The sequence below is a fragment of the Mirounga angustirostris genome, unplaced genomic scaffold (assembly GCF_029215605.1).
Source record: "Mirounga angustirostris isolate CCGP_5_RB_7025 unplaced genomic scaffold, mMirAng1.0.hap1 SCAF_6, whole genome shotgun sequence".
In the NCBI taxonomy this organism is placed as follows: Eukaryota; Metazoa; Chordata; class Mammalia; order Carnivora; family Phocidae; genus Mirounga; species Mirounga angustirostris.
Window position 1 is genome coordinate 85,063,965 of NW_026991714.1, and position 27,268 is coordinate 85,091,232.

At 43.2% G+C, this 27,268-nt stretch overlaps 1 protein-coding gene across 2 annotated transcripts in view; it reads right to left on the minus strand.

Moving 5' to 3' along the window:
• DISC1 (DISC1 scaffold protein) overlaps nt 1-27,268 on the minus strand; it is a 366,833-nt gene that overhangs the window by 37,668 nt on the left and 301,897 nt on the right. The window contains exon 11 of one of the 2 annotated variants that reach the window (XM_064594633.1): nt 8,447-8,722. The exons of the other annotated variant lie outside the window; for it this stretch is intronic. Within the exon in view, the coding sequence (XP_064450703.1) occupies nt 8,695-8,722 (28 nt within the window). The 3' untranslated portion in view covers nt 8,447-8,694. Of the gene's footprint in view, nt 1-8,446; nt 8,723-27,268 lie in introns of those variants that run through there. 2 annotated transcript variants of the gene reach the window in all.

A 27,268-nucleotide genomic window follows, 5' to 3' on the forward strand; every position in this document is an offset into this window, starting at 1 on the left:
TTCATGTCTCCAATATCCTCCCTTATCTTTAGAAAATACTTAATATGTTTATTGAACATTTTGCATTGTCTAATTATGTGTCATCAGGTATAAGTCCTTATGTTATTTTAAAGCAGTTATCCTCCTAAGTAGTCTCATTTATTTTCCATACAAGTTCATATTTCCTTAGGCGTATTAACTACGTTGGTTGGTGATGAGTCTTTGAAGAAGAGGATAATGTCAAAGCCCTGATTTGTGCCCATCTTAATAGGGGTAGGTGGTGGGTGGGTGGGGCACCATCTCAGGGAAAAGGGCCTCTGGTGGAACAATCTGTATTCCTGCACTTGCAGAAATACATAGACTCCCTCAATTGTAATTATCCACCCCTCGGGGAACAGAGAGGGCTAGGGGAATATTCAAGCTCCAAGCTCTCTGTCTGATGCCCGCCCATGGGAGTGCTTCTCTGATGCTGGTTTTCTAGTCCTTTCTCCCTGCCTCACCAGCTGGCAGATGCTTGTCTGTTTCCAGAAGCGATGGGGTAGGCACTGGCCTTCCCAGGCAATGTGTCTGGAAGAAAAGGGCATGCCTAAAAACCTCTCCTCCACTTTATCATCTGTTTCTTCCCCACATGGGGACCAAATCACCTTCAGCTGCCTGAGGGGTTCTCAGTAATTTTTTATTGTTAACTTGACAGATCCATCAGTATCTCTCTGGCTTCCAATGGTGAGGGCAGAGCTGGATTCAAGGGAAAGATCCAGTAGCCCAGCTCTTATAACTAAGGAAAAAAAGTTTGCTGCTTTGATCAACAATTTTCTACATTATAGCAATTTGCATACTGTAAGTTCGTGTCCACTTGTTATTTGAAAAACTACATTTTGTGTAGTTTTTGAGTGAAAGTGGGCTCATCCTGAAATATCTCCTAGAATGCACACATCAAAGTCTCAAAGTCTACAAGCCAATTTTAGAGACTCCTGCTGAATGGTGAGTAAATCACGTAGATTTAAAGTTGCAGTGCTTTATTATGGCCCATGTAATAATTTCATCAAGCTTTAGATTTTTAAAATATCTTTTTATTGAATTCATTTGTGCTAAAGATAGTAATGGTTGATTTCAAAGTCTTGCGATGCTTTGCCATTCCTGCTCAGGAGAGTAATTAGGTCATTAATAATAATCCCTTAAATGAATGACTCACAGCTACTTGAGCTATGTGAGATCTTTGGAGATGTTTTACAACCAGTAATGAGGCAATTTAAAGATAAAATTTCAGTGTTTGGGGTAAGGTTCTTGAATAGAGAATTGAGACTCATCATTTCTGTCCCTCCTGCCAGTTGGAAGTAAAATGAGGTCTAAGAGATCATCCGATTATGGCTTGAATCCTTATGGAACTGAGGCACATATATGTTAATCATGGGGAAGAGAGAGGGCAGACAGCAAGTTTGTAGGCAAGCTTCTACCCATTTTGAGAATGAAAATACTGAATTCTAACATAGACATCAATAGTTTCAGGTCTTGGCACCAAACTTTCTTTCTTGACTTATTAATATTTTCACTTCAAGGGTATTAACATTTTACATAATTCTTTGGAAACTTTAAAGATAACCAGGTCTTTTTACAGAACCACTATGGAATAAAATATCAAACAAGTATGTAAATACCCAATGGTACTAAACTGTCACTGCAAATTGTTTAAACACTAATAGTCCTCATGCTTCTGAAATCTTTTCATTCCCTGGGCAACAATGACTTAATCTCTAATCTTAAAAAATTGTTGTTATTAGAAATATGTAAATTTTGTTCTTTTGTCTTCTATTTTCCAAAAAAGAAAAATTAACATAATTCTTCCCCGAACAAAGACTTTTGGACATTTTAGTCTCCTTCCCAAAATGCCATCTGTTAATATGACAAAAGGAAATGTAGTATAGGAAAGAGTGTTTGTCTAGGAAACTGTAGTAGACACTGCTGTTTGCTAAGCCAACATCCCTTCCTCTTTTCATCCTTCCTAACAGAACTCAGGTAGTCTTCAGGTAACCAGCCCTCCCCCATTAGGACATCTTGGATGGTGACCCCTCCCTAGTTCTTCAGGTAGGGTGTGATTAGATGAAAGCAATCAACCTATGACATTCTACCAGACAAGCCTTTATAGTTTAGAGGTTGGCAACACAGATAGCTGAGCTAAACTCAATCTGACCATGTCTTGTCGTCCATGCTGGGATGGTGGCAGGTGGGGAGTAGTTTTTCATTCTCTCTCCCAATAGCAATGAATAAAGAAACCACTGCATCTATCTTGTGACTCTAATGGAGCTAGCCTAGAGACAAAGCTAATATATTACGAATGGAAATGGCTAAAAAGAAATGGAAAATATCTGGTTTTTGATGACAAGTCTGAACTGTTGAATCAACCAAGCCAGCTGCCCATCCTAATCTTGTTTAAGCCAATTAGAGCTGGTGTTCCTATTAATCGTGACCATACACATAGCTGATTCAACCAAAGTCGAATGACTCTGATTGGAATTTAGCCTCTGCTACAAAGTTTGGTGACCTCTGAGAAATACTTTATCTCAATTTGAACTTCTGTATTTGTAATAAACATCTCTTATTTCTACCTCAGAGGATGGATTATAAAAAGAAAGCTACAAATGATATACAATCTATAAAAGATGAGTAGTAGTAAAAAAAGTACATAACTTCTCAAAATCTTGAATAGAGTAGGAGGCACAATGCAATGAAAATCACCTAAAAATGTGCATGGCATATGGTGGCCAGGATGTGACCATTGTAGTCCTCATTAGTTTATGATTCTTCTGTTAGTACGTTAAAGATAAAGACCGGATGAGACAAATGATTAATTCCACCCAATATTCAACCTGCCAGCAATAATAAAAGATATTTTGTGGAAGGGTAATGCAGTGACCCATCACCATCAACATCGTCCTCGTCACTACCACTATGGCCACCATCACTGTCATTAACAGTCATTGGTCTGGAGCTGTTCTAAGGATTGTTAATCCTCAAAACAACCTTATGAAGTAGGTAGCGCTGCGACATTGTATAAGTTTAAAAACATAATTGAAATTCTTTGACATCCCTATAGTCAGGAGGTAGAGTCTACATCCTCTCCTTTTGAACCTGGTCTGGGCTTACTGACTTTCTGGTTATCAATGGATCGTAGAGAGAGTAATGCCACCCAACTTCTGAGGCTGGGTCAGAAAAGGCCATACAGCCTTCACTAGGTGTTTTGGGACCCTTGCTCTGAGGGAAGCCAACTGCCATGCAAGAAGTCTACCCATTCTGAAATCACTACATTGGAAAGACTATCCTCAGTCACTTGTTCAGTGGCATCAGGTGAAGTCTTGGCTGACGCCCACTATCAGCTGCCAGCCATGTGAGTGAGCCGTCTTGCCTGTCCAGTCCAGCGGAGCTGATAGCACTGCAACCTCAACCTCACGTCGCAACCCCGAGGGAGAAATGCCTTGTCAAGCCCTGCCTGAGCTATGACCCACAAAAATGGTAAACAAAGTGAAACTGTGCTGGGACAGACCCCTATTTAACCAGGTGAGAAAATTAAGGCAACCTCAGAAAGCAAAGAGCTGTTCTGATCACCAGCCTGTTCAGCTTCCTTTCCGTACTGTGGATGTGCCAGACAGCTACGGACTCTAGAGGCTAAAATCTACCTCTGCAGCCTATTTAAAACTCTAAGTAACAAGTTACTTTTTTCCCCTGCATCACTCAGTAGTAAACAGCAGGTGAAGAAGGAAAGAGAGTACCACCAGAAATAATTGGAGAGATAATTATCTGGAACAACTACCAAACACTCAGTTTTAAGACCTGAAGTCAAAGTCATCAGGGATCCCATCAAACCACCCCTCCTTTTATTTCCTCTACTTATATTCACAGTCTCTATTTCTGTCCAGCCAACTGCTCTGCTCCGGGTGGCTCACAGAGTGTAACATACATTGAGCCCTCATGTGTTAGAAGAGTTGAATGAAGGCCAGAAATCATGGTCACTTTTTATATGTTTCTTTCCTTCAACCCCCATATCCAATCCCAGACTCTATGATGAGAATACTCTTAGGGTCTATTTTTCCCCTGTATGACCGCTACCATTTCTTCACCCCCAGGAAAGTTGCAATTAAGGATGAGCATTTCTGCCTTCAAATATTTCATTCTTCCAATCTGTTCCTTCTACTATCGCTCCAGAAATGTTAGTGGCTCCCATTGCTTGCTAAATGGAAAGTAAAGTCCTTCGAGTTCTTTCCCAAGATGACCTCAGGCCTGCCCTGGACTCCATCCCCGTTGCCCTGGACTCCTTCCCCGTTGCTCTCTTGTGTGTTCCCAGATGTCAGCAAAGTGGGCCACTTGCTCTGCCCGGGACAAATGCACAAGTTGCAAATTACAGATGACTATTTTTCATGCCTTTCTTCAGAATCTTCACCCATTAAAAGCCAACCAGTTCATCAAGGCCCAGCTCAAATGTCGCTTTAATAAAGAACTCTTCCCTGATCCCCACACCGTATGCAATGTCTCCTTTCTCTGAACCCACATGGCATTTTGCAGTACTCTGAAGACCCTCATTACCCCATGCCTTCATGCCTGGGTTGTGTGTACAGATACCTTCTTCTACTATATATCCTTAATGAGGTTTCAGAATATTTCAGACTCATTTTTTTAATCCTATGAAGCATATAGTCTAGCAAGGTATTAACCACAACAGGAACTCAATAAGTACTTAATTAACTGAATGAACTTTCAGGGAAGTTACATTTAAAAGACTCCTCCAACTTGAAGCAAAGAAAACAATTAAGTTTAAAAAAAAAATCCATCCTAATAAAGGTTAATAGAGGAAAACTTTCCTGATAAGTGATCCCAGTGGATTGACCACATTAAAAATTAAAGTCTCCAGGTGGGTCTCAATATGCCATTCTACTTAGCCAGAGTGGTACTGGCTTCTAAGCTGTGCGGTGACTGAATGGAAATTTTAGATTATTTGACTACAATTTTGAAGTGGGGAAAAGACTTTCTAAGCAAGACACAAAACTGGAAGTCAAAAAGGAAAAAAAAAAGTGATAAATCTGAAATCATATATATTTCAACTTCTACTTGGCAAAAATGCCGCAAATGAAAGTCAAACTATAAATGGCCTATTAGGCAAAAAATATTTCTAGCATGTGTAGCATAGTCCAAGAGTCAGATTCTTTAACCTTCAAAGAGTTTTGAAAACCAGTAAGAGAAATAGCAAATATCCCAAGAGAAAACAGGAAGAATGGGCAGAAGAGAGTCAGGGCCAATAAATACATGAAAAGGTGACTGGCCACATTCAAGGCAGACATGTACTGTCTGGGAAATGAAAGTCTCCAAGTGGTCCAATTCGCTCTTTTAGGGGCGGGGGACAAATCAGTACCCTTTTTTTAAGGAAAGTAATTTGGCAATATTTGTCAAAATTAAAAGTGTACCTGGTCTTTGAGCTAGCTCTTCCACTTCTAAGCATTTACCTTACAAATATATTTAGACAGAAGAGAGAGAGAGCGATGTGAGACAGAACAGTAATTGCATCAAGAGAAATAACTGGAAACCAAATGGAGAAAACTGGAATTGACCACATTCATTGTTACATACCATGCGACCATTTACAACAGAAGGCTAAGCTCTATCTCTTACAGTGGAAAGATTTCCAAGAAAAATTAAGTGAAAATAAAGCACGGAACAAATAGTTTCTGTTGGGATCTCATTTGGACTTTTTAAAAGTCACAAAAAGGCAGGTATATATATCCAAACAGGCCTACGCATGAGTGAGATATTTCTGGAGGAATATTCTTATTTCCTCATGACTGGGGTAGGGACAAGGGGTTTTTACTTTATATTTTACCCATTTCTGTTGTATTTTTTTTCTGTCAAAGAAATCACATGAATCCTTTACTTTTATAACAAGAAATAAATTTTAAATTTAAAAAAAATTATCCATTTCTTGGGGCACCTGGGTGGCTCAGTTGGCTAAGCAACGGACTCTTGATTTCAGCTCAGTCACGATCTCAGGGTCGTGAGATCGAGCCCCAAGCATGTGGCTGGCTCCATGCTCTGCGGGTAATCTGCTTGAGATTCTCTCTCTCCTTATCTCTCTGCCCTTCCCCCCCACTCACACACGCTCTCTCTCTCTCTCTCTCTCTAAAATAAATAAATAAATCTTTAAAAAAACACCATCCACTTCTTTCCCTTCTGCCATTTTGCCAAATTTTGCACAGTCCTTAACCTAGATGCTCAACTTTCCCCCCTTTGCAGAATCCTTGTCATGGTTTGCAGGCCTATTTTGATCTGTGCAAGCTTGAAGTCAGGGGAGTGGCTTCTTAATCAGAGTCTCTCAGAAGTACAAGAGCTGCATTCAGTCCCGAGAGCTATAGGATAAATGGAAGCACATGCCCACACTGCGGGCAGCCAAGGAATTTTAAAGGGAAACAGGAGCAAGACAAGAACGAGAGAGCATGCCTTGTAAATCACCTCTCCGCTTATTTCCTGGGTCCCTTCCCGTCGCTCAACTTGGAATGAAAAGGAACTTGTCCAACCAGACCCGGCACTGTAGGTGAAATATATTATCCTTCCTACCTCTCAGAACACGCCACTTTCCAAAGAGAGCTCAGTAATAAATGCGAGCAGAGCGGATGGAAGACGGACCTGCCAGAGAGCTCACACCCTGAGTATTTTATCTGACGGGTGTGCAGGCCAAAGTGTCAAGGAGGGGAGGATTCCGTGCAGCTGAGCAGACATGTATATCTGGCTGTTGGGAAGAGAAAATACAGAAATGTCCCCAAACTATCTTGTGTTCTAGACAGAAGAGTAAAAGCTCTTTAGGGGTGCTCAATGCTGCTACACGGGTGTGAGCCAGCCTGGCCAGGCTGACAGCACCGTGCAGAATGGCAGGGGCGGGAGCCAGGGGGACGTTGCCGGGCTGTCCTGTATTTTCCTGCAACATCGTCGACGTGCTTTCCCTGGTGCCTAGCCATTGTCCAAACGGACAATAATCGTAGCTCAGGAGACAACGAACAGCCCGCCTGCAAGGGACGGAGCCTCGTTTCTGACTTTGACAAAGGATCCCCAGCGAGTGATCTTCAACTTTAACAGGGTGTGTCTGTAAGCTGAGCTCGCACCCCAAAACAAAGACGGGACCAGCCTCTACTTCCGGCTGACGGAGCTCAAGGGCAGCTTCCACACAAGCGACGAGCAGGCTACAGGTGCGAGAAGCAAAGGGCAGGAGGGAGACACGGGAGCTCCAGCTGATAGCACGTGCACACAGGTGGCAGGGCAGGGAGAGGGCTGTGACATCAAGGAGTAGGTGCACACCAACCACATCTGCCTTCCTCCTTGAATGCCACCCTTCCCCCCAACTTCAGGATTCCTGCAGCACAAACACTGGTCTGAGTTGGACCGGTGACTGGGGATGGCTGTTGTTCACTGCTGCCAGGAGAACAGGTGGAAAGACTGAGGTGCGGGGAGGGGCACCAGCCAGCCCGCCCCGTCCCAGGCGGGGGTTGGCTGCAGGCCTCTCAGCCAGGTAAAGGGGGCGCTCTCTGCAAGGGACACGGGTGCAGGAGCCCCTGGGCAGGCTGGAAGCCCAACTTTACTACATGCAGCTGCGCAACCTTAGGGCAAGCTCCTTAACCTCACTGTGCCTGTTCCTCGTCCATCAAGGAAGGATTTTTGGATGGAGAGGACAACAGCCCTGGGCCCGTCCCACCGCACACAGCAGCTAGGGCTGAGCTCTCGCATCTACCTGCTCTCTCACTCCCGATCATGTGACTTCCTCAACTTGCAATTCCCAACTCTGGTTTCTAACAGTGATCAATCCCACAGCCCCGCTCTCAGGCACTGTCCTCTTCATCCCGTGAATCCCAGCTCATCTCCGCGAAGCTCTCCCTCACTTCTCTCGGACACACTAAATGCCCCTCCCCTGGGATTAGCCACAGCATTTTGTCCACACCTCTCTTTTGACACGTATCATATGTTGTCATAAGCATCTACATATATTCACTCCCTCCCAAAGCAAGGACCATTCAAGGTCAGAGCACACCCTTGACAAACGAGTTGGTGAGGGAACAGATTTCTCGCAGGGTTTGCATCAGTCCACCTTGCGTTTCCTTCGGCCACCATCAGGGGTTAGAGGAAATCCGAGCCCACGGCGAAACTGGAGATGAGCTTCCAGAAGGACCTGCAGGATGGACTCGCCATCGGCAGAAAGAGCGGGACAACCCGGTCCCTCCAGCCACTCTCCAGAGCCTGACGTGAGTGGGGCAGAATCTTGGTACCATTCCACCCACTGCTCTCACCACGCAGTCAGCCTGGAACACTTGGTCCCCATCCCTACAGTGAGGAAGGAGAGAGTGGAAGGGCAGAGTAGCCAGGCAAGAGGCATGATAGCAAGTTCTGAGAAATGAGAGCTGCAGGGAGGACAAGGAGGGACTGGAGGGGCTGACGGGTGACTGCCCCAGGGCTGGCGCTCCTCAGACGTCAAGATCCGGGCAGCAAGTGAAGGCTGCTTTCATGCGACAGGCAAGCAGCAACACAGATCAGCAAGGAGGGGGGCCACAGCATTTGGGGTCTCCACCAGGCATGCCCTCCAATCCCCCTGAGTGAAGGATCTTACTGAAGTCCGTGGAACCTTCACTTACTGAAATTAGATGCAAGATCTTGTATTTCAGTGCACTTTTATAGGCATAGGTCCTACAGATTTTATGAGATTCTAAAAAAGGCTTGTAATCTAAAAAAAGAAAGAAAGAAAGAAAAAATGATTAATGTGCATATGGATCACTCAGGGATCTTGTTAAAAGGCAGGTTCTGGTTCCTAAGCCAGGGCAGGGCATGAGGCTCTGTGCTCTAACCTCATCCAGGTGATGTCCATGTCGCTGTTCAGGAGCCCACCCCTACAGCAGATGGGAGCCTTTCCTACTAAAGCATCTGCATTACCAAGCAGCATGCAACCACAGAATTCAGTGTGACACAAACTGATCTGAATTTTCGTACATGTGACAAGATACACAAGATGCAAGACAAGCTCAGGCAGGTATTACTGGCACTTTTTAAGATCCCTTTGGAGTTTAGGACCAGCTCATCACAGTACGGGCGAACTACAAGCCTGCCTTCCATCCCCGCTGCCAAAAAGGAAAACCCAGAGTCCCCAGTGTCTGCGCCCTTCTTGTTTGTTCAGAAGGAAATCCAGCAAAGAAGAGTTTTCCCCTTTATGGCTTTCATCTACCACTTCTGGGAAACTGGCTAGAAAAGCAAGGATGGTCAGGTGAACTCAGTGTCTTTACAGAGAATTTGTGTGGCACTGAATATTTATGCATATGAAAGATCAAATTAAACCTTCACAGGCAAATTGAAGCCTCGGCGGGTGCTGGCAGCAGATTCCACTGTCGACACAGAGCACAACTTAGCCCTCTGGGTCAGGCTTGCAGCCACCAGCGGGGACAGTGTGACTGAGTGCTGCAGGTCTGGTCCCAAAAGGAAGCCTACCAGGGGTGGCAGAAAGCAGGGTGTCTTTACAGCTGAATTGTGCGTCAACAGCTCTTTCCCCAGCACACAAAGTATCATAAAGGCTGAAATCCAAATTGAAGTCTAAAAATAGCACAATAAAATTATTTCCTTCTTTCCCTCCACCAGAGAGCAAAGCGGCTGACATCAATATCTGTAGGGCGCAACGGACTTCTTAGTGTTTACACGGAAGGAACGATTACACAACTCCCCTTTCTCCAGCAGACCGACTGCCCCAGAACATAAGGGAGGGGAAGCAATTACCCTGTTGCTGAAAACCAATAATGGATATTTGATTATGATTATTAATGGGGAGAAAGGGAGACTTGACCAAGCACTCAGTGAATCTGCGTGAGATTCCAAGAGGGGGAATTAATTTTTTGTTTTCTTTTCACCTCTCATCCCGTCATTTGAATATGACACCAAACTTTAAGCATGGCCTGTCACATCCTTATCCATATTCAATGCCCCTGCACTATGGCCACATTATCTCCCCTGGATACCCAAGTGACAGGCTCCTTGCTGTGGGGGATTGTTCTCCCTTTGCCTCTAAATGTGGGGCGGATGTAGCAGGGAACTGACTTGTCAGATACAGGAAATTAACTAATTTTCAAGACACCAGAAAGACATTTTGTAACAAATATTTACTTCTCTGTTTCTTTCCTACTGATATGGAACATACATTATCTAATCTGGAGGATGCTGGATTTACAATCTCTGCGAACAAAGGGATATTATGGCTCATTCTAAAGGAAACAATGCCATCAATTCCTTCAGCCCCGGGTGAAAACACTAGTGCAGCATGAAGCACATTTGTCAGGAAAGAATGAAAGAAACAAGCAAACAAACAACAACAAAGACAAAAACAGACTCATAAATACAAAGAACAAACAGGTGGTTGCCAAAGAGGAGAGGGATGAGGGGATGGATGAAATGAGAGAAGGGGATTGAGAAGTACAAGCTTCCAGTTATAAAATAAGTCGTGGGGATGAAAAGTGGCATAGGGAATATAGTCAAGAGTACTGTACTATACTGATCATGGTAAGCATTTTGTAATGTATATATTTGTTGAATCACTATGAAATCACTATCACATCTGAAACTAATTTAGTATTATATATCAACTATAATTAAAAATAAAAATAAAATTTTTAAGGAACAAAAGGGACTTGAGGGATGTAGGTAGAGAAGGGAGTGAGCAATTTCTCTGACTTTATATCACATCCTGAAAACCAGTTCCCCTATAATGCCTTACCTATCCATTGAATTTCCAATTACTGTCTGCCTCAAGGTCCACATCCAAATTTGGCCACTGGCCACTTCATCCAAATTTGGCCACTGGCAACTCAAGATCCCCAGAGGGGAAGGCTGGGAACAGGGAGGACTGAATTAGAAGATGCTGGGTGAGGTAACTGATGTGGATCACCCTCTCTGTGCCTGGCAGGGTTCTAGGCACTTCTCATGCATTATTTCTTTCTACCATACAATTTCACTTGAGGTGAGTATGGTTATTATGATGATCTCAACCTTACAGATCAGGACACAGGCTCAGAAGATTCTGGTGTGTCCTCAGTTACCTAGCTAACTAGTCAGTGGAGCTCAGATTGCATCCCATCCCAATGACAAAAAACCTATGATCTGATGGCACCAGATTTTCATTCATCTTATGAGAAATATTTAGTCTCTTTCTCCACCTGGAAACACAATTTCCTAATCTATATTGAAACCAAGCAGAACACTTAGGAGATTAGGTGACTAATGGCAAATACACAGCCTGAGACCCACAAAGCCACCATCACCTAATTATCTTTTTGTGGTAGATCTCACTCATTTTTGTGCAAATATAGGAACATTTCTCTCGTGATTGCAAAAACACCAATAGTTGTTGTAAGTGGTAACGGACAAAATAGGCATTCATTATTATGTGCAAAATCAAACATTTTCCTATGCTGCCTGTTACCAAAACAAAGGTTTCAACTGGAAACTATTTCAAAATTCTACACGCACACACACATACACAAACACACATGCACATGTATATCATGACACATTGTTCCTTATTATTCTTCCCAGGACTCTAATCTTCAGCCTCTTCCAATAATATAGAAATAATAAATATTATTATTATTTATGTATTTTAGTATGATATTAATAAAATATTATATTACTCTAAATAATAATAATGGCAGCAAACATTTACTGAGCCTGTGCCTTTATTGGTGAGAACACGCTCTACATATCTCATTTAATCTGCATAATAGCCCGGTAAGCAGGGTACTATTTTATTTCCTTTTATAGACAGGAAAACTGAAACTTAGGTTAAAAAATTTGCCCAAGGTCACACAACTAGAAAGTAGAGAAGAGGCCATGGATTTGATATTCTAACCCCAGAACCCACTGTTCTTGGGCTCATGTTATCCTTTCTCCCTAACTTCCTATCGGTCCGGGTCCCTCCGGTAATCACTGGCTTGTACTGGCCCTGAACCAACAAGGTCCTCCTTTCTCCAGCCGTCTTGGCCAGCTCTTCATCTGACTCAGATGCTTCCTTTTCTTGACACTGTTCCTTGACCTCTTCCATAGGTAGAACTAGTTGCTGTTTTTCATAAAGACGCCAGGGGTCAGCCATAAGGCAGCAAGCTCCTTGAAAGACCACCATGCTACTCAGCACAGTGCCTGGTGCATGATAAAGGTTCCATATAGAATTGCCTAGAAGCCTATCCACTGGGTGCATGTTTTTTGCACCCTCCCCTTCCCACCCATCAGCCGTGAAGAACATTTAATCAAGATCTTCTGAATGTCATCTCTTCATACCCATAACAATGAACCTTGAACTTGCCCCTCCTCTGTTTTTGTTAGGCTAAAGGATCCCAAAGTCCCTCAAACCATACTCAAAATATTATTTTCTAATATTCTCATCTCATCAATTATCCAATTTTTTCACTTTCCCTAGGCTACTTAATGTTTCCTGGTAACATTTGTACCTTGTTTTAAAAGTAATTAAAATCTCTGAATTTATAAATACTAAAAATAGAGGAAGCTGGTCTAATCACAGGAGAGCTGACTGAAAAGCCCTTTTAGGTACTTATCTTTCTTGATACGTTTCTCTTTCTGTTCAAGGATCAGCAGTGACTTGAGAGTCTGGCGGGCAGATTTGGGGTCAGACTGCTTGTGTGTGAATCCTGCCTCCACCCTCACTAGCATGTGACTGTGGGCAAGTGACTTCACCTCTCTGTGTCTCAGTTACAGTCATCTATACCTACGGATAATGACAGTAACTACCTCTCTGGGTTACGAATATAAAATGAGTTATAATACGTTAAGGACCAAGAACAGCACTCGTACGTGATAGATACCACCACCAACACTCCCGCCATCACCATCCTCACCACCATGATCAGGGCCCTGATCACCTAGACAGGCCCATTATCAGGTTATTGCCTCTCGGCTCCAAATTTATCCCTCATTGCCTGCTCTGCAAAAATCTACCTGGACCCTTTAAAAATAGTCTTCCTTTGCCAGCTGACCCAATATCAAGTTTTGTCAGTAGAGGAAGCTGGAGGGACATGACTGGAGGAAGGGGTTTCCTTCCTGGTTCCAGTGCGCTCTCAGCTGGCTCCTGAAAAGTGGATGGCGTCTCTAGCACCCAGCTCCTGATTCATAGTATTCACTTCTTACTGGTGAATTCCTCATTATTCCAATCCTCTGTCATCATGAATAGTCTTTTGTATTATACTGTCTCTGTTCAAATTACTATGTGGGCTCTGTCTCCTGATCAGACCTTGACTGAAGCAGTCTCTGCCCTCACCTCCTTGCCCTCAGTAGGAGCCCTCCGGGACCCTCAGCCTTCTCTGTGCTCTTCACACACTCCAAGTCAATTCTTGTTTAAGGATATTTGTTTTTTTCTGCCCAGAAATGCCATCACATCTTCTCATGGCTGGTTCCTTAGACATTTCCTATGAGACGCTCTCCTAATTTCCAATCTGAAGTAGTCCCATCCAGTGCCTATGACATCAATCACAATTTAGCTCTGTTTAGCTAAATACGTGTTAGCACGTATCACTACACGAATTATCTTGTTCCTTCATCTGCCTCCCTCCCTAATTAAATGCAGGTTCTATGAGAGCAAAGATCATGCCTGAATTGTTTACCACTGAAGCTATGGAGAATCGTTGTCAAATGTCAAAGTACTCAATAGGTAGTTGTATAAAGAAGATGAGAAGGAAAAAGAAGAAAGGTAATAAGAAAAAGAAGGAAGGGAGGGAGGGAGAGAAGGAGGAGGGACACCATCCTATCATCCCCCCTCATTCTAATCTAGAACCCAATCCTAGTGCCCCTGATGCAACAGTTACTTTAGTGAAAGTAATCTCTCAATCACTGGTGCTCAAAATCCTGAACTCACCACTCTCAGTTATATTCCACACTCATCACAAAGACCCAAAGAGTTTTCTCTAAATTTGTCCTTATTTTTGCTCCATCTTCTCCAATAGTTCCATCGTTCTCCACAGACATCAGTCATGTCTCCACGAATCACGACTCTATGACCTTAAGAGCCTCCCTACTGGCCTCTCTCATTTCATCTCCTTTCCCCTTTTTAATCTGCTCTGAATAGTGTTGCCAACCAATTTTTCTAAAACACTGCTTTTTCATCAAACTTTTCCCCACCTCTTTACAAACTCTTGTTACCGGTTTCATCAGCTTAAATACATCTGTCCACCTTCTAAGGTCTTCCTATACTGCTGCCTGCTATCTAGCAAGCTGCACTGCCCATACCCCCAATAACCCATGAATGAGCCGAAACATCCCCACCCGGGGACCTTCACTCATAGGAGCTCTCTCCCTCCTGATATTCTGGAAGGGGGCAGCTCCCACAAAGTCTTCACTGGCAAACACAGTCTCACTGATCAGCTTCTTCTCTCAACTCCCATACTCCAGAAAGCAGCTGGATTTCTTTTATAAATGTATGTTGTCTTTTCCTCATCTTATCAAAAGAAGTGTGTATGCTCCCTAGTTTTCTGTGGGTTCAGGTAGGGTGTTGAACAAGCAGTGGGAGATGACATTATAAACAATTGACAGCCTCCTGGAGGAAGATCAATATGAGCTCTAGGACCTGGAGGACCTGCCTTGTGGCAACCTAAGGTCCTGTTCCACCAGAACGCTCTAAGACCATCATCTGGTCTGAAACACAGTCCTTCTCATTATTCATATACTAAATCTGATAGGACACATTTTGCATGTATCTTGTCTGGAAATTTTACTTTAGAAAAAAATGAGAAATGAGAATTTTTCACAAAGATTTTTAAGATTTTATTTATTTATTTGGCAGAGAGAGAGAGCATGAGCAGGGGGGAGGAGCAAGGGGAGAGGGAGAAGCAAACTCCCTGCTGAGCAAAGAGCCCAATGCAGCACTTGATCCCAGGACCCCAGGATCATGACCTGAGCCAAAGGCAGATGCTTAACTGACTGAGCCACCCAGGCACCCAAAGTGTTTGTATTTTAAAAAGGCCTCCGCCTGTCTATCTTCATCCCTTGTACTTTCCATATTTTCTCTTGAAATCATTAAGGAAAAAAAAAAAAAAGACTTTCTTTACAATTAAGCAAATTTTATTATGTACACTCACTGGAACATTAATTACTACTAAAATTATGATTATAAATATCATATAGTAACATAGGAAAAGTATTTATTGACACATGACCTAGTTGAAAAAAGCAGTATTTCCAAACTGAGTACATATAATTAATTACAACTGTTGTCAGGCCTGAAAGATCTTAGGCATACTCAGAGTAGGAGGAGTAAAATATAAATGTCAGGACAGACTGGGTCACAAACAGAGTTCTGCAAAATCTAACTCTAAATCTAAATCTAAAGTGGATTCCGGCTCCCAATTCTTTAGGACATGACACTGGTGGGAATGAAAAAGTGACATGATGGGTTCTGGTTCCTATGTCTGGGAAGTTTTACATTCAAAAGTCATATTGTCAGGTGCAGAACAGTATTTGCAGTACTGCACCTTTCATCTAAGTGGGGATCGTAAATATATATGGTTACATTATTGAAAAGCAGTGAAAGGATAAACCCTAATTGAATGAAAACAGTTTCCTGTAGAGGGAAGTAACCAAACAGGTTGGAGAGAGGGAAGGACAGCCATACGTCTCTGAATGTACCTTGCTTTGCACATTTGACTTTGAACCATAAAGTTTGTGTTACATATTTCTAGAAACAGCAACCACTGAACTAGAAGGCCAAATAAAACAGATTAAGCCTACTGTGCATTGAGCTAACTATGCATTGAGTTGATAGATGAACTTTATCAAGGGAAATTCAAGTGATTTTTAAAACTGTAATTTAACTTTGCATCCTTAAGAACAGGAAGAACTGCAAAGAAGTTTTAAGTTGCTTTTAGTTATTACATTATCAGTAATACTATCAATATTATATATGATATACTATCATATAAAATAGGGATATACCAAATATACTATATATATATACACACACAAATATTATATACATATACGTACATATGCCCCATGTCCCACTATATATGTAGTCAAATATACTATTCTATATAGATAGATAGATAGATAACTAAATGACTGGTAGATAATTATATTAGTGATAACAGAAACCAAAATTTTCATTGTATGAAAAAAGAAATAGAAATATAAAATTAAAGAAGTTAAGTGAAGCCATGTAATCCTAAATTTGGACTGGAAATAACAGTATGAATCTGTGATATAATTTCTTTGTCTAAAAATATCCTAGCTGTGTCTACTGAAGAGGTCAAGAAATAATAACCAACCCAGTAGTTATGAGCACTCCCAGGGCCCAGAGTGTGGTCTCTAAATATCATTTCCTATTAAAAGTAACAAGAACCCCTTGCAGAAAATGCTGATTCCAGATCTGGGGCAGGAAATGTACATGATGGACCTGAAACATCTTGTTCCATCAAAAAAACAAGGATGTTAAAATATTCAGGAGCCAATTTGAAAGGGCTCTCAACCCAAGATGGGTCAATCTGAAAAAGAAAGATTCCTGCAAAGAACTGAAACATAACAAATATGTTCAAAAATCCATGACCTCATAATAATACACAAACACACACACACACACACACACACATTTTTTTTTGTTCACCTTTGGAGCATGCTAGAAAACCAATTATTATTCGGAAAATTGGTGCATAAGGAGAAAAAAATCAAATATTTATCTTGTCTTTCTTTCATAAATTGTTCCTCAGGACAATCAAATAGATGTTGAAACTAAACTTTGAGACATGTACCTCATCACCGGTCATGGTCACTATGAGTGAATTGAGTGGCAGCCTATGTATAGGAAGGAACCAGAAAACAACACTGTTGAGTTCTGTGGCATCCTGTGCAGAACATCAGTCTTTGGTCAAGTCTTAGAGTTCCTGGTTTCCCAGTCCCACAAGCCCCCTTTAAAATGATCTAAGGAATTTTCTTCTTTTATAGAAGAATTCTAGCCAAAAAAATAATGAGGACAGTGATGGAATTAAAATATTACGGTTCTGAAACCCACTAGTGAAATAACAAATCCAGTCAGTAATCACCAGTGTAGGTAAAAAGATGATAGGATACGTGATACAGACACCTGAACCCAATAATCAAGTTCAAGTTCAATGCCCTTGAGAGAGATAATAGTCATTATTGGCTTCCTTAGTTGATTCAGTAGAAAGTTACAACATTATCAGTGAAGGTCTCTTGACAATAAAATCAAGCCTCAATATAATCAAATCTCTAGATTAAACTACCAGGTTATGGGAAATAACACGGAAAAAAGAAACATGATGATGACCACAAAGCCACAATCAGACAAATTCTGTAGGATAGAAAACTTGGTGTCTTCAACAACAATAAAAACAGGTAATTAAAGTAAAAGGAAAGAGAACCTGCAGATTAAAAGAAACCTAAAACACATTTCTTAATTTGAATAGACCACCTGTTAAAATAAAATCAGGAGAAAATTCAGGAAAATTGGAACACTGACTGGATATCTGATGACAACAAGAAAGTCTTGTCAATATTTTTAAGTATGATAAGGGTATCACAGTTACTTTTTAAAAGCCTTTTTCTTGTTGAAGATATGAACTGACATATTTATGGATTAAATAAAATGTCTGAGATTTGCTTCAAAATATTCCTGTTGGGGGTTGGGTGGGTGTGGTAGGTGAAATAATGACGCCCCAAAGATGTCCATGTCTTCATCTTCAGAACCTCTGAAGGGGACTTTGCAGATGTGATTAAGGGCTTTAGGATGGGGACAGTATCCTGGATAATCTGGTGGGCCCAACGATGTCACCACTATGGTCCTCCCTCATAAGGGGGAGGCAGAAGGATCAGAATCACAGGAGAAGGCGGTACCATGACAGAAGCAGATCGGAGTGATGAGTTTTGCAATGGATGAAGGGGCCACAAGCCAAGGATACAGGTGGCCACTAGCAGCTGAAACAAAGAATGAAACCAATTCTCCCCTCGGAGACTCCAGAAGGAGAGAGCCCACCCGACACCTTGACGTTAGCCCAGTGAAACCAATGATGGACTTGTGAAAGAGAATAAATTTGTCTCAAGGTCCTAAGTTTGTGGTCACTTGTTTCAGCAGCAATAGGAAACCGAGTGGGAGAGTGGATGGCAGTATAGCTAAAATCAGTTCGGCCACGCGTTGAAAATTGTTGATGTGTATGATATGTACATGGGGGCTCATCATCCTTATTCATTACGTAATTTCTGGGGTTTTTTTTTTTAAGATTTTATTTGTTTATTTGAGAGAGAGAGAGAGAGAGCACGAGAGGGTGAGGGGCAGAGGGAGAAGCAGGCTCCCCGCTGAGCAGGGAGCCTCATGCCGGACTCAATCCGAGGACTCCGGGATCATGACCCGAGCTGAAGGCAGACGCTTAACCGCCTGATCCACCCAGGCACCCCAATTTCTCTGGTTTTGTACATGTTTGAAATTTTTCATAGTAATGAGGGTTTTTCTTTAAGTCTTACACTAAGGGAATTTAAACCAAACAGTCTATTTTTAAGATACTGCTTTCAAGTCTTACACACGTGGCTCACATCCAACTCCAGAATATTGTGCCAACATGAGTCTTGGAGAGTGGGGGCTCTAAGGGAGGTTGAAACCAACAGACCCTGTTACCCAAAGAATACTCTCTGTGGGACTTGGGCCAGGTGCTTTTTTCTGAGCCTCAGCTGCCTCATATATAATAACCGAGCTTCCATCTCATTGGGTCACTAGGAGGCTTAAGTAAAATAATCCATTTAACGTATTTAGTGGATTATCTGACACAGTATCTCTTAATAAAGGTTAGCTCCCTATTATCACGGCATGTCATTTTAGCTTTCCAACAAACATTTGAAAAATGTCTCAATCTGTCTCTATCATCATTACTGTGGCCCTCTAAAATGTATTTGTGACCTAAGTCTTCAGAGCCCATTTGAATCACCCATATTCCACTTTAAAAAGCTCTTGTCTTGATTTGACTGTTCTGCTCTGATGTCTGCCAAGGTAATGAGCAACCCAGAGCCAGAGGTATTGTGCGAAGCCCAACAGCGAAGCTATCAAGAAATCTCTATCCTGGGAAAATAGCTGGCTGGCCTCTCCGTTTCCAAATACTCTCTAATCCTTTCCCGCAGGATGAAGGCCTCTGTTCCCGGTTTATTCTTCAACGTGGAAGAATCAGAGCTCTCATTAGCCTAGGTAAACGGAAGGGAGAGCTTCCTTTTCCTGGCCCAAAGTTATCTCTTCCTCTGAAGCCAGCTGCAAGAAAGATCAGAGCAGCTCTTTTAGGAACAGAATTGTCCTTGCGGTTCTGTGCCCAGCTCCTTCCCAGCACTGCGTCTTCTGCTAACTGGTGGCAATGGGCTCCTTCTGGGGCTCCAAGCTGGAGTCTATAGGCTGATGCCCAGAGGCTACGAAATACTCGGCATTTTAAAAGAAAACCCCTTTTCCCTGTACATTCTGATGTCTCAAGCTCACTGAAGTCCCTGGAGTCACACACATAGTTGGGAGACGGGACTCACAAGCCCATTAACCGCTTCTGCACCAAAATAGTTGGGATGTTGGCTCCTGGGCAGCAGTGGAGGGAAGGGGACTCGGGGGCCCCTGCAGCCTGGCCTCCTCTTCTGTCACAGAAGTCACAACACTTCGGGGGTACGAGCAGTGAGCCAAGGAGGGCTGTCTAGACACGTATTAAGTACACTGATGAGCAAAGACTGCAATATTTTTCAAATTACTTGATACGCTTTTGAATTTCCTGAAGAAAATGACGATGTAGATTGGTATGACCTGTTCATTTTACTATAATGCTGGCAAAAAAAAAAAATACCCCCAGGTGACAAAGTGAGGCTGAGGCTGCTACTGTTCTCCTGATAGACCCCGGGCTGCCTCGGACTTCTTGTCACAGGCGTGAAGAAGACAGAAGTACCCACCGAACGGGGGGCACCGTTTCCCCTAAAATCCACGCCGACACGAGGTGGTTGGTAAAGCAATGTCAGCTACCAGGTTTTCATTCGGCTCACTTTTCACATTTTCTGCGGGCCTCGACACAGGGGATGATATTTATGTTCCTGACGTTAAGATAAAAGACCAATAAAATGGTCTAAGAGGAAAATGACCAAGAATGTTGATTTTAAAGACTGTCGACCTCATCATATGTGACTGTCGGGGCTGGAGTGTCCATTTTGTTGTTGTTCCATCAAGCTCAAAGTCTGAGGCGATGCAGAGCCAAACCTGCAGGGGGGAGGCTGGTCTGTGCCACCCGGAGAGCACGGGAAGGCTCTGCACACCCACACGCGGCTTCCCATCGCGCCCTACAGACCCTGAGTCCTGCCTCTGTCCTGCTGTCACTCCACTTGACTTTGCTTGGCTAGTGAGCCCTGAAGAGGGCTGCCGGGGGGCCACAGCTGCAGGAAATACCATTCTGCAGACATAAACATCTACATCTGTAAGCGAGGGAAAAAAGCCGCTACTAACTCAGAACCACCGAAACAGCCATAGCTTCAGAGAAAGAAAAATGTTTAGTTTGGGGCGGGAGTGAGGAGGGTCCTCCGTGTTGTAACTCGCCTGCCAATGATTAAGCAGCTGGCTTTTCTAGCGTTTGACCTGTTGAGCCCTGAAAATACAGAGTACTGTCTAGAGTGGCTCACTGTTATTGTTATTAATACAACTATGTTGTCCAACAGATGCTTGGCTTCCAACCTGAGTCTCACAGTCTCTGCTGGTGACGAAATGTTAACTCCACGGCTTGGGGCATGGAGGAGAGCAGCTGTAGGACGGGAAAGAAGCATGTGACTACGTGTGATTAAGACAGATCTGGGGGCGCCTGGGTGGCTCAGTCGTTAGGCGTCTGCCTTCGGCTCAGGTCATGATCCCAGGGTCCTGGGATCAAGCCCCACATCGGGCTCCCTGCTCAGCGGGAAGCCTGCTTCTCCCTCTCCCACTCCCCCTGCTTGTGTTCCCTCTCTCACTGTGTCTCTCTCTGTCAAATAAATAAAATCTTTAAAAAAAAAAAAAAAGACAGATCTGAATTCAGGGCTTCGAGAGGCAAGAGACGCCAACTGAGGCTTTGAGGGGGCGGTTATTGACAGTGATTATAAATCCCATCCCCAAAGCTGCCCATTCTCCTGTGTGGAAACCAGATCGGCAGTGTCCATGATCCACGTGATGTGGTAGATTTATGGACACTGTAAAAGGCTACCCTGACTGAAACCACTCCTTGACCACCCATCCCTGCCCCAGGAACTCCTGCTTTTAGACCTTTGAATAGAGTGGTGCCTGTCTCCCAAATATTTATTTATTTTTCCCTGAAAGAGTAAGACGGTGACTTGGTTATCCTCACAGTCTCCAGTTACAATTGACCAGGACCCAGCCCATAAGGGGAGTGGGGGCAAGTTGTCCAAGAGGCTGGAGAGGCGCGTGAGGAAGAGAGAGAGCCCAGTATCACAGCCTCACGTTGGAACTAGGGCCCACGTGCCCTCTAAGTAGCATATGGCCACTGGTCCCTGGAGCAGCTTGTCTGCTTTTCCCTAAACCTTAGAGCCAGTCTATTCTTCTCTTACTCTTGGGCTCAGGTGGTGCTGAGACCTCAGCATTGACTGTGACAGCAACTGGCTTGTACATCAGTCACCATTTTCTTTATCCGCCTCCCAAATTCTCATGTCATGAGGTCCTGTGGCTGCTATCAGGAGTCAAACCTGGACAGGGAGGCACAGAGACCAAAGCCAAACGACTGGCCAATTTGCTCTCACGAGACCATCCCTCAGCGTGTGAATCTCTCTGTGGATATTGTCCGGCTGAATCTTAGAGAAGACTCCTTCCTCCCAGAAAGACTAAAGTAGCCTGAGAAGAAGCCAAGCTCCCACTGTCACAGCTGCTCTAGAAGAGTCTAACTGCTGACAACCTGGAAAACAAAGATGGGACCAAATTCATTCTGAAGCCGTGCGGTTACACTTAACTAAACCCTTCTAGTGCAAAGCATTCACAGACACTTCCAGAATCAGATAAAGCACACTCTACATGAGACCCTGCCCCTCCGGCAAGCAGCAGGGCAAGACAAACTTACAGAAACACATCCCCCCTTCATGCTCCAGGAAACCACATGAATGAGCGTCCTGGCACCAAAGCAACACTCTAGAGCAATGTCCATCCTGTAACTACGAGACTGGACAAACGCCATTATCGAAACAAAAGTAAACTCCACTGAACGGCAATAAATCAAGAACATTCTAGAGACAGAGCGTCAACTAAAAGAGACAGTTCACGTACAGAATAGGGAGGTGTAGCGCTGTGACCCATCTGCCCCAGGGAAACGCATCTAACTAGCCAGGGTGTTTCACTTATTTTCCCATTTCTAGAATAATAGAGGAAATCACTCAGTCAAATTGCTTTGTGTAATGGTCACAAGTCATCATCCTGGTGATTCTCTTCTCCTCAGGCCACGAGATAATTTCATGATTTCTTCAGGGGATTTTTTTTTTTTTAAGAAGCACAACTAAAAGACCCTGTTTTTATGATGAATGGGGAGCTGCAGAATTATCTTTTGATGCTTAGCACACAATACCGTCACATAAAATTCTCCCAGCTCAAGAAATGGCATCTTTACATCAGCAGTTAACAGAGCTGGGGGTGGGGGGGACCTGCTTTCCGCCTGAGGCAGTTGTGATAAGGGATTTAGAGCCCATCCTGGTGTGAGCTCCCGGAGATAATGAGATGCAGCCAGCTCAGAAAGTGTCGGCTGCTCGCTGCTTTCTAGCTCACGCTCACGCAGCTGTTGCATGACTCAGGCTGGCTGGGGTGGCCGGGTGGGGAGGAACAGGGAGCAAAATGAGTCACAGAAAATGTTGTGTGTCATATTTTGTCTCACCTGCATTTGCCAGGGCTGCTGCAGAGCTAGCATCTCACTTCACTGAGTAAGGACACGGAGCAGGGTCTTAAAAATGACTTGCGCTCTGGAAGTGAGCGTTGGAAAAATTCCATGAGGAGTTTCGCTTGTATTAATCATGCTGCTGAAGCTAACAGGTTCATACCATGTTAGCAAATTAAACTATCGTACAATCTTGACAACGCTTCCCTGAATCCTTAAAAGTCTTCTCATTTTAATTAATGACAAATTGGATATCTACCTACTGGGGTTTCCATTGATACAGCAATTAATTTTTCTTTAAGATTTCTCAACTCCCTGCCAAAAGGCATCAAAAACACTCAAGCTATAATGGTTTCTCTTGAGTTCCCAAAAATCCCCTTAGCTTGGACATTCCCTATTGATTAATTATAATCGCCTTTTTAAAAATGTGACAGGCAACCTTGAAATGCACACACTCTGAAGCACGCTGGCCTATCTGGGGGGCCAGTGGGCACATAGGCTAAAGGAGCATGGTGGACATCACCTCTGCTCAGTCTCCCCTAGGGATCACAACTGATGTCTCTTAGCCACCTAAACGAAACAGCGTAAGGAAAACAGGAATCACTGGGCATCTGGCCAAGCCTTGAGCCTCCTTGAAAATTGGTTGATTTCTTAATTGATCTCAGTGGACAGAGTGATCCTATCACAGGTTGAAAGCAGAGAAACTTTGGGTTGAGCTGCACAAACCACAGGAGAATCTGCTGGCAGGGCCTTTTGTTTGAAATTATAATCAATCTCCTACCTACTCTCTACTCTATTAGTCAAAATCACGGTCGTCCTTCTGTTTTTTCAGGCTACTTTTAGAAACAGCACCATATCCAATTAAAGCCTTGATGCATCAGTGATGAAGACGGGGCTGACAGGTGTCTATGACCTCCTCACAGGTATTCCTGTGTTCTTTTAGTTCTGACCTGGCAGTCAAAAATCTGTCTTCCCCATGTGCCACATCACTCTGCTCCCCAGACTCTTCCTGCTGCACTCTGTGCTGAGAAGATCTTCCCCCTCTTCGGAGCCCCTCACTAGACAGGCCCAGAGGGCTTCTGTTCATCCTTCCTCTTCTTCCCTTCTACCACCCCCTTCTCTAGTGCAGCATTTTTGCTCAAAGGAACACGTCAGAGGGAGAGAGGCAAGTACATTGGAGTTAATTTCTTCAAAAAATGCTATCCCTGAGGTGACTGTAGCTTGAGCCCCACAGAGGGTCAAGGTGAAGTGCCTTGTAGCTCCACTAATCACAGAAGAGATGGTAAATTCTTCCCAGCCTGAGCTCTGGAGCCTGGGAGCTCAGGCCTTTCTCTTCTCAAAAACTCCACAACCAGCCAGACTGGTTCTAAAAACAGAAGCTTGCTCTAGGATCGCAGCCATTTGGTTGCAGAAACCATGGGAAGCTCTCAATCTTTGTCACAGCCATTAACATGAACTCAATTACCTCATCTCTTTCCCTCCCCACCCTCTACAGGAGGTGCTAACAGCTGGCTAAAGGGTAGGGGGCAGAAAAAAGCTGTGTTTGGGTAATCAACAAGGGTTGGCAGACTCCTGGGGGAGGCTATTAACTACAAGCCAACGTCTCCCTTCTCCCCATAATTTTACCAGGAAGATAAGGGACTCTCTTCTGGCTTAATAAAATAAGGTTGTTTTTGTTTGTTTGTTTAGAGATAGAGAGAGCATGAGTAGAAGGGGAGGGGCAGAGGGAGAGAGAGAATCTCAAGCAGGCTCCATGCCCAGTGTGGACCCCGACACAGGGCTCAATCGTGTGACCCTGAGATCATGACCTGGGCTGAAATCAAGAGTCGGATGTTTAAATGACTGAGCCACCCAGACGCCCCTAAAATAAGGTTTTTTTAATGTAGATTTTTTGGTTTTATAGTTTTTATGGTGCCATAGCTGCTACTAAGGTAATAATAACTAGCATTATTGCTAGTTATTGAAGCCCTTATTGTGTATAGAAACATTCTCTACCTTACTCTATGATTGGTCCATTCTAACAACAGAAAATTGGATCTTGAAGAGATTTCTTGACCTAGTGGCAGCCCACAGCTCAAAAGTAACTGCACTCAAACCTAGATAATCTGATTGCAGAGCCCGCACTACCTTATGATCCAGCCATCACACTGTGGGTATTTACCCATAGAATACAAAAACACCAATTCAAAGGGATACACGCACCTCTATGTTTATAGAAGCATTATTTACAGTAGCTAAGATATGGAAGCAGCCCAGATGCCCATCGATTAATGAATGGATAAAGAAGATGGAGCATATACAAACAACGGAATACTACTCAGCCATCAACATGGCTGGAGAGTATTAGGGTAGGTGAAATAAGTCAGTCAGAGGAAGACAAATACCATATGATTTCATTCAGATGTGGAATTTAAGAAACAAAACAAACAAGCAAAGGGGAAAAAAATAAGAGAGAGAGACACAAATCAAGAAACAGACTCAACTATAGAGAACAAGAACAAATGGATGGTTCCCAGAGGGGAGGTGGGTGGGGGGATGGGCGAAACAGGTGATGGGGATTAAGGCATGCACCTGTATACCTGAATCTAGTATTACACTGTTAATTATACTGCAATTAAAATGAAAAATTTTTTTTTTAAAGATTTTATTTATTTATTCGTGACAGACAGAGAGAGAGAGAGAGAGAGAGGCAGAGGGAGAAGCAGGCTCCCCGCAGAGCAGGGAGCCCGATGCGGGACTCGATCCCGGGACCCTGGGATCATGACCTGAGCCGAAGGCAGACGCTTAACCATCTGAGCCACCCAGGCGCCCCTAAAATGAAAATTTAAAAAAAATTTTAAAAATTGAAATGTCTCAGGTTATCTATATAATCATCAAGAATGAGAATGTTTGAGGATTGTTTTTATGGTCTCCAGGAAAGGGAGACCATTTGTATTCGTTCCTTCCTCTGGGTGCTGCTGGTCAGTGCACCTAGGAGTAAAGAGTGGGTTCTGGCCCCACTTTGTGGACTGGGTGTATTGGCCAGATGGGACTCAGGTGGTGGTAGCATTTCTTCTAGCCCTGAAGAAAAGACACCTAATGGGAGGACTTGGGTTTCTAGAGGCAAGAGCTCTACTCTCTCTTTCTAAAGAACTGTGTGTAGGCCTTTTTCAATTGATCTGAGTGCACTGGAAACTAACTTCAGCATAACTGAACATTACAGAGGAAGAAGTTATTTCTGAGCAAAAATTCATTACTAGAGTTCTCAGAAACTGGAAAATATTGTAGTGACTCATAAGGCAAATGTAGACCCACAGCTTTATTATAAACTACACCATTTACATATACTTATGAAAATGTTACTTAGTTTTATAGGCACATCAGTCATCCTCAGTTTAGTTTCAAAATAGTAAACTAGGATGGTGTGGACTCTAATCGCATATAAATTTTACCAGTAGTTTCCCTATCCTTGTTTTTCCTTCTTTTTTTGCCTGCTCTTTCCAAGTTCATGCCATCTTGCTATATTTTGTGTATTATATTTTTTTTCTGGATGTGTGTGTCTTTATGTATTTAAGAATTAATATTTTAAGTATACTTAAGATTTTTCTGGTATAAGATTGCTTCTCTTGGCAAGTTAGACAATATGGCCAAATTGCTCCAAAATTCAAAAGTGGGTGAATCCAATAATGAATTATTTTTATAACGGTTTTCTTGTACAGTCGACCCTTGAACAATGCACAGTTGAAAATCCATGTAGAACTTCTGACTTCCCAAAAACATAACTACTGATAGCCCATTGTTGCCTGAAAGCCTTTCTGATAACAAAAGCAGTCAATAAACACATATTTTGTATGTTATGTGTATTTGATGCCATATTCTTACAATATAGTCTGCAGCCCCTGTTTTTTTCCAGGAGTGGTTGGTAACAGCCACATGAAGAGTGTTTTTGCATTTGTTATGAATGTGTTCATGAGAACTTTCCAGTATATTCTCAAAAAAACTGCCTTTGGGGCACCTGGGTGGCTCAGTCGTTAAGCATCTGCCTTCAGCTCAGGTCATGGTCCCGGGGTCCTGGGATCGAGCCCCACATCAGGCTCCCTGCTTGGCGGAGGGTCTGCTTCTCCCTCTCCCACTCCCCCTGCTTGTGTTCCCTCTCTCGCTGTGTCTCTCTCTTTCAAATAAATAAATAAAATCTTAAAAAAAAAAAAAAAAGAAAACTGCCTTTAAGGGGCACCTGGGTGGCTCAGTCGGTTAAGCGTCTTACTCTTGATCTCAGCTCAGGGTTTGATCTCCAGGTCCTGAGTTCAAACCCCATGTTGGGCTCCACACTGGGCGTGGGCCTACTTTAAATATATATATATAGAGAGAGAGAGAGAGAGAGAGAGAGTAAGCTAGAGGGCAAAAATGTC